The 13,495-nt window shown below is 62.0% G+C and overlaps 1 protein-coding gene across 6 annotated transcripts in view; it reads right to left on the bottom strand.

Moving 5' to 3' along the window:
• The window catches only part of PRR5 (proline rich 5), a 51,894-nt gene that overhangs the window by 18,841 nt on the left and 19,558 nt on the right, over window positions 1-13,495 (bottom strand). For 3 of the 6 annotated variants that reach the window (XM_059937132.1, XM_059937136.1, XM_059937133.1), the window contains exon 2: window positions 6,705-6,821. In XM_059937132.1, coding sequence (XP_059793115.1) covers window positions 6,705-6,811 — 107 coding nt within the window. In that variant the 5' untranslated portion in view covers window positions 6,812-6,821. Of the gene's footprint in view, window positions 1-6,704; window positions 7,113-11,228; window positions 11,246-13,495 lie in introns of those variants that run through there. The other 3 variants (XM_059937131.1, XM_059937135.1, XM_059937134.1) reach the window with 2 other exon arrangements.

Here is a 13,495-nt window from a genome sequence, read left to right as displayed (position 1 = left end):
AAGCAGCCAGCACAGCTCAACCATTTGCCCCGGGCTTTCTCCATCTCCTTCTAACCACACCATGAGGTGGGGACTGTGACAGCCCAGGCAGCAGAAGGAAACACTGAGGCTCAGAGAAGCCAGGGGACGGCCCAGAGTCACACAGCTTGATGCCTGGCAGGGCCAGAAGGGAGCCCGGGGCCCACAGTCCTCCCGCCCCACACAGCTGCCCAACCTGGGGTTGGTGGACAGGCAAGGCCCCGCTCCTTCCCGTTTCTCTGCAGCCGAGGTTCCACCTTCTTTCCAAAGTCCAAGTTGGGTCAATAACAAAGCCCTGCTGTGAGCCGCCCGACAGAGAGGAGGAGGGGTGGGGAGAGGAGAGGCCCTCATGTGACTTATCCCCCCAAACAGAAGTGAAACTCCGGCCCGGGGCCTCCCACACCGAGGCCCAGCCGGGGGCACTGGCAGTGGGCCCCCTGGAAACGGCAGGCGGCCCGGGGCCCTTCTGGGTGAGGCCCGAGCGGCAGCTGACCCATCACCTCCTCTCTCCGGGCCTGTCCCTCCGCCCCATGTAGGGAGACAGGAGGGCAGCGACAAGTCTCAGCATCTGTCACCTGAGCATGGGGTGAGGGGAGATGCCCAGGACCCGTAGTGGGGATCCAGGGCACCCAGGACGGTGCCGAGGCCTGCTGCCACCAGGGCTGGCCGGGGACCCCGTGGTCAGGCTTGGGGAGGAAGGGCTGATTGTGAGGCTCCTGGGGGGGACCCGCCTGTGGCCGCCCTGGCTCGGCTGGGGCCGGTGTGGCGCTGCGAGCAGGTGGGACCCCAGCGGGGCGGGTCCCTGGCCCACCGTCACCGGTCTCAGTGTTGCCCATCTGCCCACACAGGAAGGTCCGGCAGAGAGTGAGTGCGTGGGGGACCCCAAAGCCTGGCCTCTGGGGGTCAGACAACACACCTCCAGGAAGCCCCGGAGAGGCGGAGAGGCCTAGAGGTGGAGCTCTGCCCTTTCTCAGGCCCTACCCTGCTCTGGAGCTGCCTCTGGAGCCTCAGAAATCAGAGAGGAGGGCAGGCCTCCGCCAGGTGCCCCTCCTCACCCTCTTAACTACTTGGTGTCCCAAGAAGGCCGACCCGGACCCCGAGAGGGGCTGGCACTTCCTCGAGCCCCTCCCCCTGGTGTCGAGGCCTGGCTCTTTCTCAGGACCTGGCCTGTGGGCGGGGGTGGACGAGGGTGGGCGGAGGTGCTGGGCTCCACCGGGTCCCCACAGTGCCCACCTGGGCTCCCACCCCAGACAGCCCAGGCTCTAGTCCCCGCTCTGCCCTGTCCATCCAAGGGTGATCAACCCTTGGGTCAATAACAAAGCCCTGCTGTGAGCCGCCGGAGAGAGAGGAGGTGGGGTGGGCAGAGGAGAGGCCCTCATGTGACTTATCCCCCCAGACAGAAGTGCAACTCGGGCCCGGGGCCTCCCACACCCTCATCATTATCCCAGGGGGCCATGGCCAGCCCTGAGACATGAAGCCCTGCTTCACTCTGCTCCAGTTGCCCTGGGGGAAGCATCCACGGGCCTCCTCTTCACGCCCAGGTGAAGGCACAGGGGAGGCAGGCGACTCGGAACCCAATCCGACCCCCTGCCGGGCCTCAAGGTGACCCTCTGGCAGATGCGGGTACCTGAGGGTACCACTCTCAGGCCTGCGGGCCCGTTCCCCTGCTCCTCAGCAAACCGGCATCATGCTCACCCTACTTTCGGTCCCCTGGCCCTGGCTCACACACCCCCCAATTCCCACCCGGGCTCCTGGCTGACCAGGAGGAGCCCCACTCCCACCCCTGCTCCCCTCTGGGCTCCAGGCAAGAACTCGGAGCTTTCCTCCAGAGCCCCACCTGCCCAGGGAGGCAGACGCCTGACTGCGCTGAGCCCCCCGTCCCGACAGGCTGCAGGGGGACAGCGGGGTGCCCACGCCGCCCCCACGGCTGTCTGGCTGCACGGTCCCCCCCGTCCAGCTGGAGGCCAGGTTCTGGACGCTGGGCTGGGGGTCGGGAGGTGGAGCGCGGATGGCCCTGAGCCCCGACTGCTGGGCGGGAGAAGTGAGGGCCCAGGGCGCAGGGCGGGGAGGGAGGGAAGCCCAGCATACGAGTGTCCTCTGGGTGCTGTAACCAAAGACCACACACAGCGGCTGCAAAGCAGCCAAAAGTTGGTTTTTTAGAGCTCTGAAGCCGGAAGCTCTGTCAGTGTCACAGGGCTAGAATCAAGGTGCGGCTCCTTCAAGGCTCCAGGGGAGAGTCCGTTTCCTGGTCTTTTCCAGCTTGGTCAGGACTCCTCCCTCCATCCTTACAGCCAGCAGTGCAGTGTCTTCAACCTCTCTGTTCCCATCCTCATGTCTCCTTCTTGAACTGTGACCCCCTGGGCCTCCATCCCATTAGCACCCTTGTGGTGACACTGGGCCCACCTGGACCACCTCCCCATCCGAAGATCATTTCCTTAATCACATCTGAAAAGTCCCTCTTGCCGTGTAAGGGAACGTATTCACAGATTCCCAGACATCTTTGAGGGCCGTGACTCTGCTGGCCACACCCAGACCGCCTCAGAGGGGCAGGGGGCTCAGGACCCAGGCCCGACTCAGAGCAAGTTGTTGCTGAGGGTTGGCCGGGAAGCCAAGCACTGGCCCCCCACCAGCCTCCACCCCCAACTCCCAACCAACTGGTCACCCTGAGGGCTTCAGCCAACCTCCCCCGGCCCCTGAGATCCCGTGAGGTGGCGGCAGAGGCTCTGGACTTAGACCTGGGCAGTCCCCGTACCTCTGAACCTCAGGATCTTTATCTGCAAGATGGGGCTAGCAAGTCCCACCTCGAAGGCCGGTGCAGGGGTGAAAGCAGCTCTTCCACGCCTGGGGTTGGGACAGGGCCCGGCACGGGTCGGGGTCGGTGGGCACCGCGTCCGGGGGATAGAGCAATCACGGCCCCGGAGGAGATCGAGGTGCAGGACGCCCTGTGGGGCTTAGGCCAGCAGTGGCCCCGTCCAGGACCAGGGACGGGCAGACGAGGAGGGAGGGCTGCACCTCGGGCTCTCACCACCAACCCCCGCCTCGCCCGGCCCCAGCAGACACCAGCTCACACGTGTCCCTGGGCAGCGGCTTCAAGTCAGGCCAGGGTTCAGACTCAACGTGAGCAGGGGCTCTTGGTCGTGTCCCTCTCCTTCTCTGGCCTCAGTTTCTCTATCCGGATGCTAAGGACCATCAGCTCAGCCTCGGAGGTGGTCCCGTGGGAACAAGAGGGCGCGCGCTCCACCTGCACGGGGCCTCTGCTCTCACAGCCAGAAGGTGGGTGGGCGCCAGGCTCGCCAAGCCTCAGGCATTCGGGCAGATCCAGGCCTGGCAAGGAGTAGGGCTCCATAATGGTCTACCCTCTGGCCCAAACGCAGGTACAGGGCACTCCTGCCTGCCCCCCAGCTGGCCCCTCAGCTCAAGAACATGACCTTCATGCAGCTGGAGGCCTTGCGTGGGGTGCACATCCGGCGAGGAGCTAACTGGGGCCAACACAGGGACAGACAGGGACACAGCACGCCATGCCCGGGCCCTTCGGGAGGGAGGGGATCAGGGGCTCCAGGTGGGAGTGACAGGTGAGCCTTCTAAGTCACCCCTGTGCCCTCCTCTCTGCAGTGCCGGCACTGGGCCGGGCACAGGGGACAAACCCGCCCCGTAAAGCAGCAGCAGGGGCTTAGGAAACAGCTTCTGATGGTTCTGTTCTAGTTTCCGGTTTGTGAGCGTGGCCCAGCCGGCCGGCAGCCTGGCACCCAGCACTCAAACCTGCCCTGCGCACCCGCAGGAGAAGGGAGCCTGGGCCCCCGCTGTGTGTGGTCAGCACCCGCGCTCCCCCGGTTTATCCTTTTCCCAGCGCTGAACACCACCTGCTCGGACCAGTGCCGGAGAGTGAATGAATGAACGAATGAATGAATGAATGGCTAGGTGAGTGCACGGATTCCACTATCACAGGAGCAAGCTATGTATTTTGCCCCATGTCCAGATGAGGAAACAGAGGCACAAGGAATTTAGGGGATGGGCCCAGGGTCCACTGTAGTGGGTTGAATAGTGTCCCCTAGAAATTCATGTCCACCTGCTACCCCAGAGCTTATGTGGAAACAGGGTCTTTGCAGATGTAATTAGTTAAGAACCTTGAGACGAAATCATCCTGGATTTAGGGTGGGCCCTACATTAGGTGGGCCAATGACTTTCTAAGAGAAAGGAGAGGGAGGTTTGGACACAGAGAAGGTGGCCAGATGAAGAGAGAAGCAGAGAACGGAGTGATGCAGCCACAGGCCAAGGAGCCACTGGGAGCTGGAAGAGGCAGGAAGAAGCCTTCCCTGGAGCCTCCAGAGGGAGCGAGGCCCTGGCGACACCTTGATTTTGGACTTCTGGCCTCCAGAACTGTGAGAGAATGAATGTCTGTTGTTTTAAGCCACCAAGTTTGTGGCAATTTGTTACGGTTGCCCTGGGAAACTAACGTGGTCACATGGAAAAAGGGGGTTCATCTTGGACTAAAAATAAGGAGTCTACAACTTAGCAAGGCAGGACCTGCACTGCCCCGCCCCCCGAGGCTGTGTCCTGGGGGGCCCTGGCGGGGACCACTGCAAGGATCGGGGCTGGGCAGCGACCAGAAGTGGCCCCGACCTCCCCACCGTACCTGCGGAACGCTGGCGGGGAAGGCACTGCCCCTCCCTGGCTCAGGGCCCCCTCTGCCCAGGAGAGCAGTGGCTCCGCTCTGCGGCGTCCACACAGGCAGGCTTCCTGGTCCTCTCTGCGTCCCCCTCTGCACCTCTATATGGGGGGTGGTAGTCATAACTCCCTCCCTGGGCTACACACTTCACCAAGGGCCATGAAGGGGCCCGGCACACAGGAGTGAGGCACGGCAGGCGGAGCTGACGTGGGTCCAAGGGCTGGGCGGCTCGGAGCCTTAGAGATGCCGCCTGTGGGCTGGGCCGCTCCCCTCCGGTCTGCCCAGCCAAGGCACAGAATGGCACTGAAGTTTGAAAGTTCCTTTAAGTGAGAAGCAGTGGGGGGGGGGGGGGACCCAGGTGGCCTCTCCCTACAGGTACCTCTCTGAGCTCCAGAAGACTCTGAGCCTACCCCAGGGTTCCCCACCTCTGCCTGGAGACCCCCCAGCAGGGCCGACCATAGCAGGAGAAAGCTGCTGTTGGTGAAAGCTCAGGAACCAGCAGACGCCTGAGGGGCCCCCCCAAACCCTGTCCCTACAGGCCCTCCCTGACATGAGTTTGTCCCCAGCATGAGTTTGAGCTTGCAATATGAGTTACGGAGGCCCTACTATGTGCCAGGCACGTGCTGAGGACTTTAATACAGATCTTCACATTTAATCCCTACAATGGCCCATTTTATGGAAAAGGAAATTAAGGACCAGGGAGGCTGAACAGCTTGCTCAAGGCCACGCAGCAGGGAAGAGGCAGAGCTGGGATTTGAACTAAGTCTGTTTGGCTCCTTGCGCTAAACCACGGCAGGGAAACGAGGAGGGAGACTGCTTCTCTCTCCGCAAGAGGAGGAAACGCCTCCTAAGACAGTGTGCAGTCATTGGGCTGATGAGATTACCCAACGAGAGTCCTTCCTTCTCTGTCCCCACACCAGTCCTGTAAGAAGGAATGTGCGTGCCCGCTGACCGATAGGGAAACTGAGGCAGGCTCGTCCCAGCACTCAAGCAATTCGCAACTTGGTAGGGGACAGAAGACAAGCACGTGACTGGACGACTGCGTCCTGCCTAGTGCACAGAGGAGGGTCTCAGGCTGGCAGCCCTGTGCCCACCATGACGCTCGTGAAACGACTGATGAACAGAATAAACGAGTGTCCACATTGACAGTTGGCTTTCTGGTGGCCAAGACCGCAGACGGTGAAGCATCTGGCGGGATTTCACTGCCAGGTGTGTGTGGTGATGGCAGCAGCATCCACAGCCCCCTGGATAGCCTGCCCCACTCTCTTCTCCTGCCCTCCCATTTTCCTTTTGGTGGAAATATCTATTTTTGAAAAGGGCTCATGAGCAAACACGGTGGGGAAATCCCACTAAATAAATCGTCTCTTTTCCGGATCCCAGCCTTGCTCTTCAAACAAAGTGGGAGGGGGTGGTGGGACTTCCCACGCCCCTGCTTGTCTGGGAAGGGCCCGCGGGGGGAGGGTCGTCTAAAGAATGCCGGGCAGCTGCTGCACCCCTGCTGACAGCTGGGAGGGCAGGGGGCCGCTCAAGGGAAAGCCACCCGCCCACCGCCGACCAAAGGGACCTAAACGCAGAACAGGAAGCGCAGCGGCAACCCACCGACTGCGCCCGCGAGGCTCATCTGCGAAATGGGATAAATACTTCCTGCTCTATTTACCTCCCAGGTTGCCATGAGCACTGGAGCGAAGACGTGGGAAGACCCCGGGGGGAGGGCGGGGGAGGCGGGCTCGTGGGATCCAGGCCCACCCCACCACCCACCAGCTGGGCGCGTTGGGACCAGCCCCGGGTCCGCGGTCTCGTCCCTCCGTTCTAGAAACACGTTGCACTAAACTTCCCTCCCCGTCCGCACAACTCCGGCGGAGCAAGTTCTCTACAAACTGTAAAGTGCCGCGCTGCCCCCATCACAGTTCCTCGCTGGGGGCCGGCCCTCGCCCGCGGACCTGCTCCAGGGCTCCCCCTCCCCTGGCTCTGGGACCCGGGGCCAGCGGCCCGCGGGCCGGCCGGGAGGGCGCGGCCTTACCTGTTCCAGGTGGCGTTGGCGCAGGCCCGGCGCTGCTGCGTGCCCCGCTCGTCCGCGGCGGCGGCCGGCTCTCTCTTGCCCAGGTCACTGAGGCTGGGCGAACTCATGAACTTCAACCTGCGGAGAGTCCTCATGGTGACCCCGGCGACAGGCTCCGCGCCCACGCGCGCCCGGCACCTCGCCCTGCGCCACGCCGCGCCGCGCCGCGGGCCCCGGCCGTTGCGGCGCCCTCTACGAGGAGACTTGGGCAAAAGCAGGAAGCCGAGCGGCCCTCCAGGGTCCCGCCCCGGCCCCACGCCTCCGCCCCGGGCCCCGCGCCGGCCGCCCCGCCAGGTTAATCATTGCTCGCAGCGGCCGCAGCGTGGACCTCCCAAGGCGCTGCCGGTAGCGCGGACTCGGCGCTAAAGAGGCCCGGGGGCGGGGTTCAGGACCGGAGGCGGAGCATGGGCGGTCCCGGGGGCGGAGCAGGAGAGGGGCGGGGCCGAGGCGGGGCCTCAAGAAAGAGGGCGTGCGCAGAGGCGGGACCAAGATGGGCGGGGCCACGAGCTGGGGGCGGGGCCGCGGCCTCCGCCGCCGCATCCCACTCGCCCCCCCCTCCCCAGGCAACCTGAGTCCGCCCTCCTGGGGTCGCACTCTGGCCTCCTCTGTCCTTCCAAGGGCCACCAGTGCCCACAGGAAACCAGCACGGGACGACCGCACAATCCAACCCCAAGCACCCACCCAGCGCCGGCTCCTGCGGCCACACCCACACGGTGCTCAGCTTCGTGCCCCCTCCCAGACCCCTAGTGCAGTGGTTATCTTCCCCCTTTTCGCCATCCCCCCCCCCCCCACACACACACACAGGCTGTGCCCGCACAGATCCCTCAGGACTCCGCCACGTGGACACAGACTCCTCCGTGGTTATCATGAAGACTGGGTGGAGGTCTTCAGCCCATTTTCCAGTTCAGGAAACTGAAGCTCAGAGGGTGAAAGAACTTGCCCAACATCATGCAATCAACAAATGGCAAGGCTGGGCCTGACTCAGGCCTCCTGAGCACAGGGCAGGACACCCCTCCAGCTTCCGGGATCCCCATGGGGCTCTCCTGCCCCCTGCCCCCTCCATCAGACAGGGCAAGACAGTGTTGCCGCCCTCCTCCACTTCCTTCATTTCTTTCCTGAAGCAATGCCTGTGTCACCAGAGCACCGGCCTCATGTCTTCCTATAAATGCTTCCCGCGTGAATCAGAGGGGGAAAGGAGGGGCCAATCCTAGAACCTCAGCATGGGAAGTGTGCTCAGAGGCCCCCCACCCATGCTGTACACAAGAGGGAACTGAGGCCCAGAGGCCACTGGGTCCTTGGGTCCTTGGGTCCTCTATGCCAGGATGTGTGCATGAGATGCTCCCCCCCAAGGGCAGAATCAAAGCACCTGCCCCCCGGGCCTTGTGGGGCTTGCTAATTCAGTCTGACACAGCATAGGTCGACATTATCGTCCCCACTCAGAGACAAGGATCTGTTCCTCGAGGTGGAGGAGGTGGTGGAGGGGGCCTGGCTCAGCCCCCCAGGCCGGGGCTCTTTCTGCTGAATGCCCCAGGCAGGGTGGGTTGCCAAGGCCAGGCCGAGCGGCCAATGAGCCTCTTTTGTGGCTCCAGGAACCAGGAGAACCGCATATAAGGTGTATGAGACCCTGGTGAGGAGACGTCCAGTGAAAATCAACCAGCATTTTCCAAGCACCTACTGCGTGCCAGACATTACCCTCATCCTAGGGGGGCAGAGTCATGCCCGGCAAACCCCCTGACCCTGAGCTCCAAATCGAGGGAACAGAGACCTTTGATTCCCCCAGAGCCCATAATCCCCAAGGCCGAGACCTGCGTGACCCAGTGTGAGTGACAGACCAGGAAGGACTGAACTCCCAGTGAAGCCCCTGGTGGTTTCTCACCCTTTTAGAAACTTCTGTGAATCCTGTCTACTCCTTCCACCTCCACTGTCACCTTCCCAGGCCAGGACAACAGACACTCCCTGACCGCTCTCCCTGGGGCCACACAGGTCACGGGACAAGCCCATCCTCTGGGTGGTGGCTAGAGTGATCTTTGGCACACTCACGCGCCCCTGCGCTTAGAGCTCCTGCAGTGTTCCCACGGCCCCGAGGATCAAGTCCAGAGCCTGGAGGCCAGAGCCAGAGCTTGGAGGGCCTTCCCTGCCTCTCCTGGCTCCCCCTTCTGACTGCCTTCGCCCTGGGTTAGGCTCAGGGGTTGCCCTCTGGTCGTCTGGTGAGTTTTCCATCCGATGCCATAAGCCAGGAGGGCTGGGACTGTACTAACTGGTTTGCCACTACATTCCTGAGCCCAGCATGCAGTAGACACGCAGTAAATATTTGGTTAAATGGATGGATAAGCATCTGTCTCACCGGCAGGAAGGGATTCAATGCTTTGTAAAAGGTGCCACACTGGACAGAGATAGAACCACTGTAACTGCTGCTGGTGTAAATGCAGCAGAGAACCCCCGGGATTGGCTCAGACCCCGGGTGGACGGGATGAAGGATGGCTTCCCGAGCTGGAGGCAGACTCTCGGGGGACGGGCTGGCTTCGTTTGCTTGGCACCCTTGGGTGCGAAACACTCAGCCACTGGCAGGGCCTGGCTGGCCAGAGCGGCCAGCTGAGTGTGGAGGGAGGCTGGACTGCTCTGGATGGGGAATCGAGGGAAAAATGGAGGTGCGTGGTAAGGGCAGCCCACGGTGGGAGGGCAGGAGAAGGAAAGAAGAGGAGGGGCTGGGAGAAGAGACCAGCGAGAAATGCCGGAGGTGGGGATGGCTGAGGGGTTTAAAAGCCATGCACAGTCAGTGTTAAGGAATTAGCTTTAGCTGCCCCCTGAAGCCAGCCACAGACTTCTGTAAGATCCGTCTACACCCAACAGCCCAGTACTGGGGGTGGAGTGGAGACCCAGGCAAAGGTGCCGCTGCCCTGTGTTTGGGCTGGTGACAGGCAGGGAGGGGCACGGGGCGGGGAGGGGGCCTGGACAGCCAGGGGAACAGCCAGCCCCCAGGGCCAGAATCTGAGGCCGAGGCCAGGAGGAGACAAACCCTCCCACCCCCCAAAGCAGGGGGCAACTGGGTGGCCGATGGCCAAGTCCAGCCCTTAAACGTGTTCCGCACAGCCGGCAGTGTGGGGAAAGAAAACAAAAAACCCCAACTGCGTGCAGCCAAGGTTTTACAATGGAGAGACTGACATAGAAACCCTGATTTCTGGCTTCCTGGGAAGCATCAGATGACCGGGCCTCCGGGGCCTGAGGCCCCACGTGACAGCTCTGGCTGAGCTGCTGCCCCGCAGGCAGGCCCGGGCCCTCCACTCACTTACAGAGTCTTCCAGGCCAGATAAGGGGTTGGGGATTGAGCAACCGTATGGGGGGAGCGGGGCCGCTGGGCTGGGCCCATGTGTGTCTGGCACACGGGGAAGGGAAATGCCCTCTATTCAAGGGAATGGGCGACGGGAGTACCCATCATGCACCCCCAAAGCTGCCAGAGTAACCCTGCTCCAAGAACCGCGCCAGGCCTGACGGCATCAACCACGTCTTCTCCTTCAGGATCCAAACTTCATTCCAACCCCTCTCCGACCAGTGGGGTGTCAGGAGCTGGTATAGGACCCTGGTCACTAAGGGGGACTGCCCCCCGCAGGGCTCTTCCTTCTGTTGGGAGAGGGAGCCCTCGGTCGGGGGGCCAGAACTGGGGTCCACTGGCCCTGCCAAGTCAAATGACCTCTAGGGCCTCGGTTTGCCCGTCTGTGAGATGCATGGGGTTGAGGGACAGGGGAAATGAGACCCCATAAAGCCTTTCAGAGGCCACGTGCCCCCCGCAGATGTGGCAGGAGATGGTGACCTAGGTGTCTTTGGTCCCTGAGGTATGACTGTGCTGAGGAGCTGGCCAGAGGTTTTGTCTTCATGGGCACCGCGCTAGGACTGGCAGTGACCTTTAGGATGGGCTCAAGGCACTGGGACTTCGCATCAGGAAGTCCCCTGGGGCCGGTTCAAAACCCCGGTCAGGCTCATTGGGAGTGGGACCTGCGATTTCTCAGGAGCATCTCAGGGACTCTGGCGTGATTCCCTGGGGTCTGCAAACCCCCGAGCCTGGCTCAGCCCCTCACGTCACGGATGGACAGCCTGACGCCTGGGGACAGGACTGCAGTTAAGTCTGTGCAGCTCTGGAACCCAGGCCTTCAGACCTCTAGGCCACCGGGGTGAGGACACGAGCGGGGAAGAGACAGCCGCCAGCTCTGCCAGCTCTGTCACCCTCTCGTCCCTCTCTCTGGCACTGACTTCAGCCGGCTGCTCCCTGCCCGCCCCAGGCCTGCCCACTCTGAGGGGCACTTCCGCCCCCTGGTGGCGAAGGCTGGTGCTCCCCACAGCTGACCGGGAAAGTCCCTCCTGCTGGTTGGGGACCCCCGGGGGCCTGGACACCCAGGGAGGGGCTTGGCAATGTGCCGGGCGCAGGGAGCCGTGGGGGGAGTGCTCGGCCCATCCCTCCCTCCTCTGGGATGGATGGGGATGGGGACACACCTGCCCCACGATGGGCTGAAGTGGGACGAGACCATTCACGTCGTCATGGGGTGCACGCCAAGGGCTTGCTTACTGCCGGCTGTGACGGTCGCACTGCAGGAAGAGATTCCTGAGTCAGGGCTAAGCCCACGTCACCCACGGTGACTCCAGCCTGGTCATCTCCGAACGTTTTGCAACGCGCCGGTTCTGTGCCAAGGCTGGACGGCCGGTCCTCATCCAAGGCTGGATGGGTATCGGCCCACCAGAAGCAACATGTGTGGCATGTCGGGAATGGGGTACTTACAGATGCTCCCTGTGCCAAGCCTGGGTTGGGGGCACCAACACCAAAGGTGGGTGGGTCCTGCCCTCACGTTGCTCCAGAGGAAAAGTCCCTTCCAGTGGCTTCAGAGCCAGTACCAACTGTTATTACCCCGATTTCACAGATGGGGATAGTAAAGCTGAGTGGGGTTAAGCTACCTGCTCAAGCTGTCAGCCAGAAAGCGCGGGAGCGGGGACACTGTGCTGCTGGGGGGATGAAGCCCACCTCCCCAGTGCTTTAATAAACGCTGAGCACCTACTACATGCCTGGCACTGTTCTTGGTGTCGGGAATATAGCAGGGGACAGGAAAGACAGGGTCTCTGCCATCACAGGGTGAGCTCACCGTCCCATCCTAGCTCTGTCATCCGACATCTCCTGACACGTTCATGGTCCCCTCAAGTCTTCTCTCTACCAGCTGAGTCCCCACTCCCACCCCACGGCCACCAGGACCCCTCCTGGTGCCCCTTCCCCACACTAGTGGTCTCCGTCCTCTGCTCTCAGAACACTCCCCGTTCCTTTCACTCTGGATCCCACTCCTGGGGTGGGTGAGGGGGTCCAGATCAGCAGAGGTCCCTTTTCTTAGATCCCACAAGGGCATCCACAGGAGACTCTTTCCAAGCCTCAGTTTCCCATCTGTAAATGAGGTCTCAAACAATCAGTCCTCAAGGCCCCTCCCGGGCGGGTGTTGTGTAACCCTGGTTCTGGTCTATAAATAGGTGCCCCGTGGCACAGTGAGGGGAGTAGAGCAGAAGCACGGCACAGCAGAGATTCCAGGCTCCACGGCCCCCCAAACCGGGTCTGCTCCCTGCCCGGCCACCTCCCCTGCAAGCTCCTTAGCCCCCTGAGCCTTGGACTCCTCTGCAGAATGTCCCTCCCAGCGTGAGGGTGAAGATCCAATGAGGGCAGAGGTCACAGCCGATGCTTGTGGAGTCCTTACTGTGACCTGGCTGTGTCGCGGCACCCACCCTTCAATTTCCATAGCAGTTCCACCAGGAGGGAGCTGCTCCCATCAACCCAGTTTACAGGTGAGCCAGGGGCGCCCCTGGAAAAAGCGATGGGTCCAAGGTCACGCGGCCTGGCCAGGGATTTAAACCAGCTGGCTTGGGCGTCTGGACGTTTGCTCAGTGCCCTCCTACACTAATGAGGATGCGCGTGTCTGCCCGGGACCCAGTGCGGAGCAGGCCCCGAGAAAGCAGCAGCCACTGCTTCCTTCCTTTCAGCGATGTCACAAGAAGAGGCAACACTGGCGCAGGGGGGCCACCACCACCCAGGTGTCTCCTGTTCGGAAAAGGACCCCATCTGCCCCGTCCAGCTCCGCACGATCAACCTGAAGACAGGAGAAGCAATCTGCCTGCTGAGCTGAGTCCTGGGGTACCCAGACTGCTCACCTGTTGTTGTGGTCCCCAAAAGACACGCTGGAGTCCTAACCCCTGGTGCCTGTGAACTCATTTGGGTGTAGGTCTTTGCAGCCGTGCTCAAGCTGAGATAAGATCATACCGGAGTAGGGTGGGCCCTGCAGCCAGTGACTGCTGCCCTTATGAGAAGGCCACCTGAAGACACAGAGATCCAGGCACAGAGGGAAGACAGCAATGTGGAGGCAGCTGCCAGCAGAGGTTGGAAGAGACGAGGAGCGATCTGTGACCTGCTGACACCTTGATTTCAGACTTCCAGCCTCCAGAACTGTGAGAAAATCAACTTCTGTTTTAAGCCACCCAGTTTGTGGCAATTGGTGAAAGCAGCCCTAAGACACCAGTATATTGCCGTTCCCCAGACAGGGCCTGCACTCCCCCAGACTCTGGCTTTGACCTCCATGTCCAGAAAACTCCCACATCCAAATGTGGAAAGGTCAGGCCCCAAAGCTCAGCAAACTGGAGACGCCCTCATCCCGCTACTCCCGATTTCTCTAACAGGAGCACACAAACTCCGGGAGACGGGCGGTGACAGGTTACTTCTGGCGGAGGCATCGTGG

Source organism: Balaenoptera ricei, chromosome 10 (genome assembly GCF_028023285.1).
Source record: "Balaenoptera ricei isolate mBalRic1 chromosome 10, mBalRic1.hap2, whole genome shotgun sequence".
In the NCBI taxonomy this organism is placed as follows: domain Eukaryota; kingdom Metazoa; phylum Chordata; class Mammalia; order Artiodactyla; family Balaenopteridae; genus Balaenoptera; species Balaenoptera ricei.
Note: the sequence above shows the minus strand (reverse complement) of the source record. Positions and strands in the feature narration are given on the sequence as shown.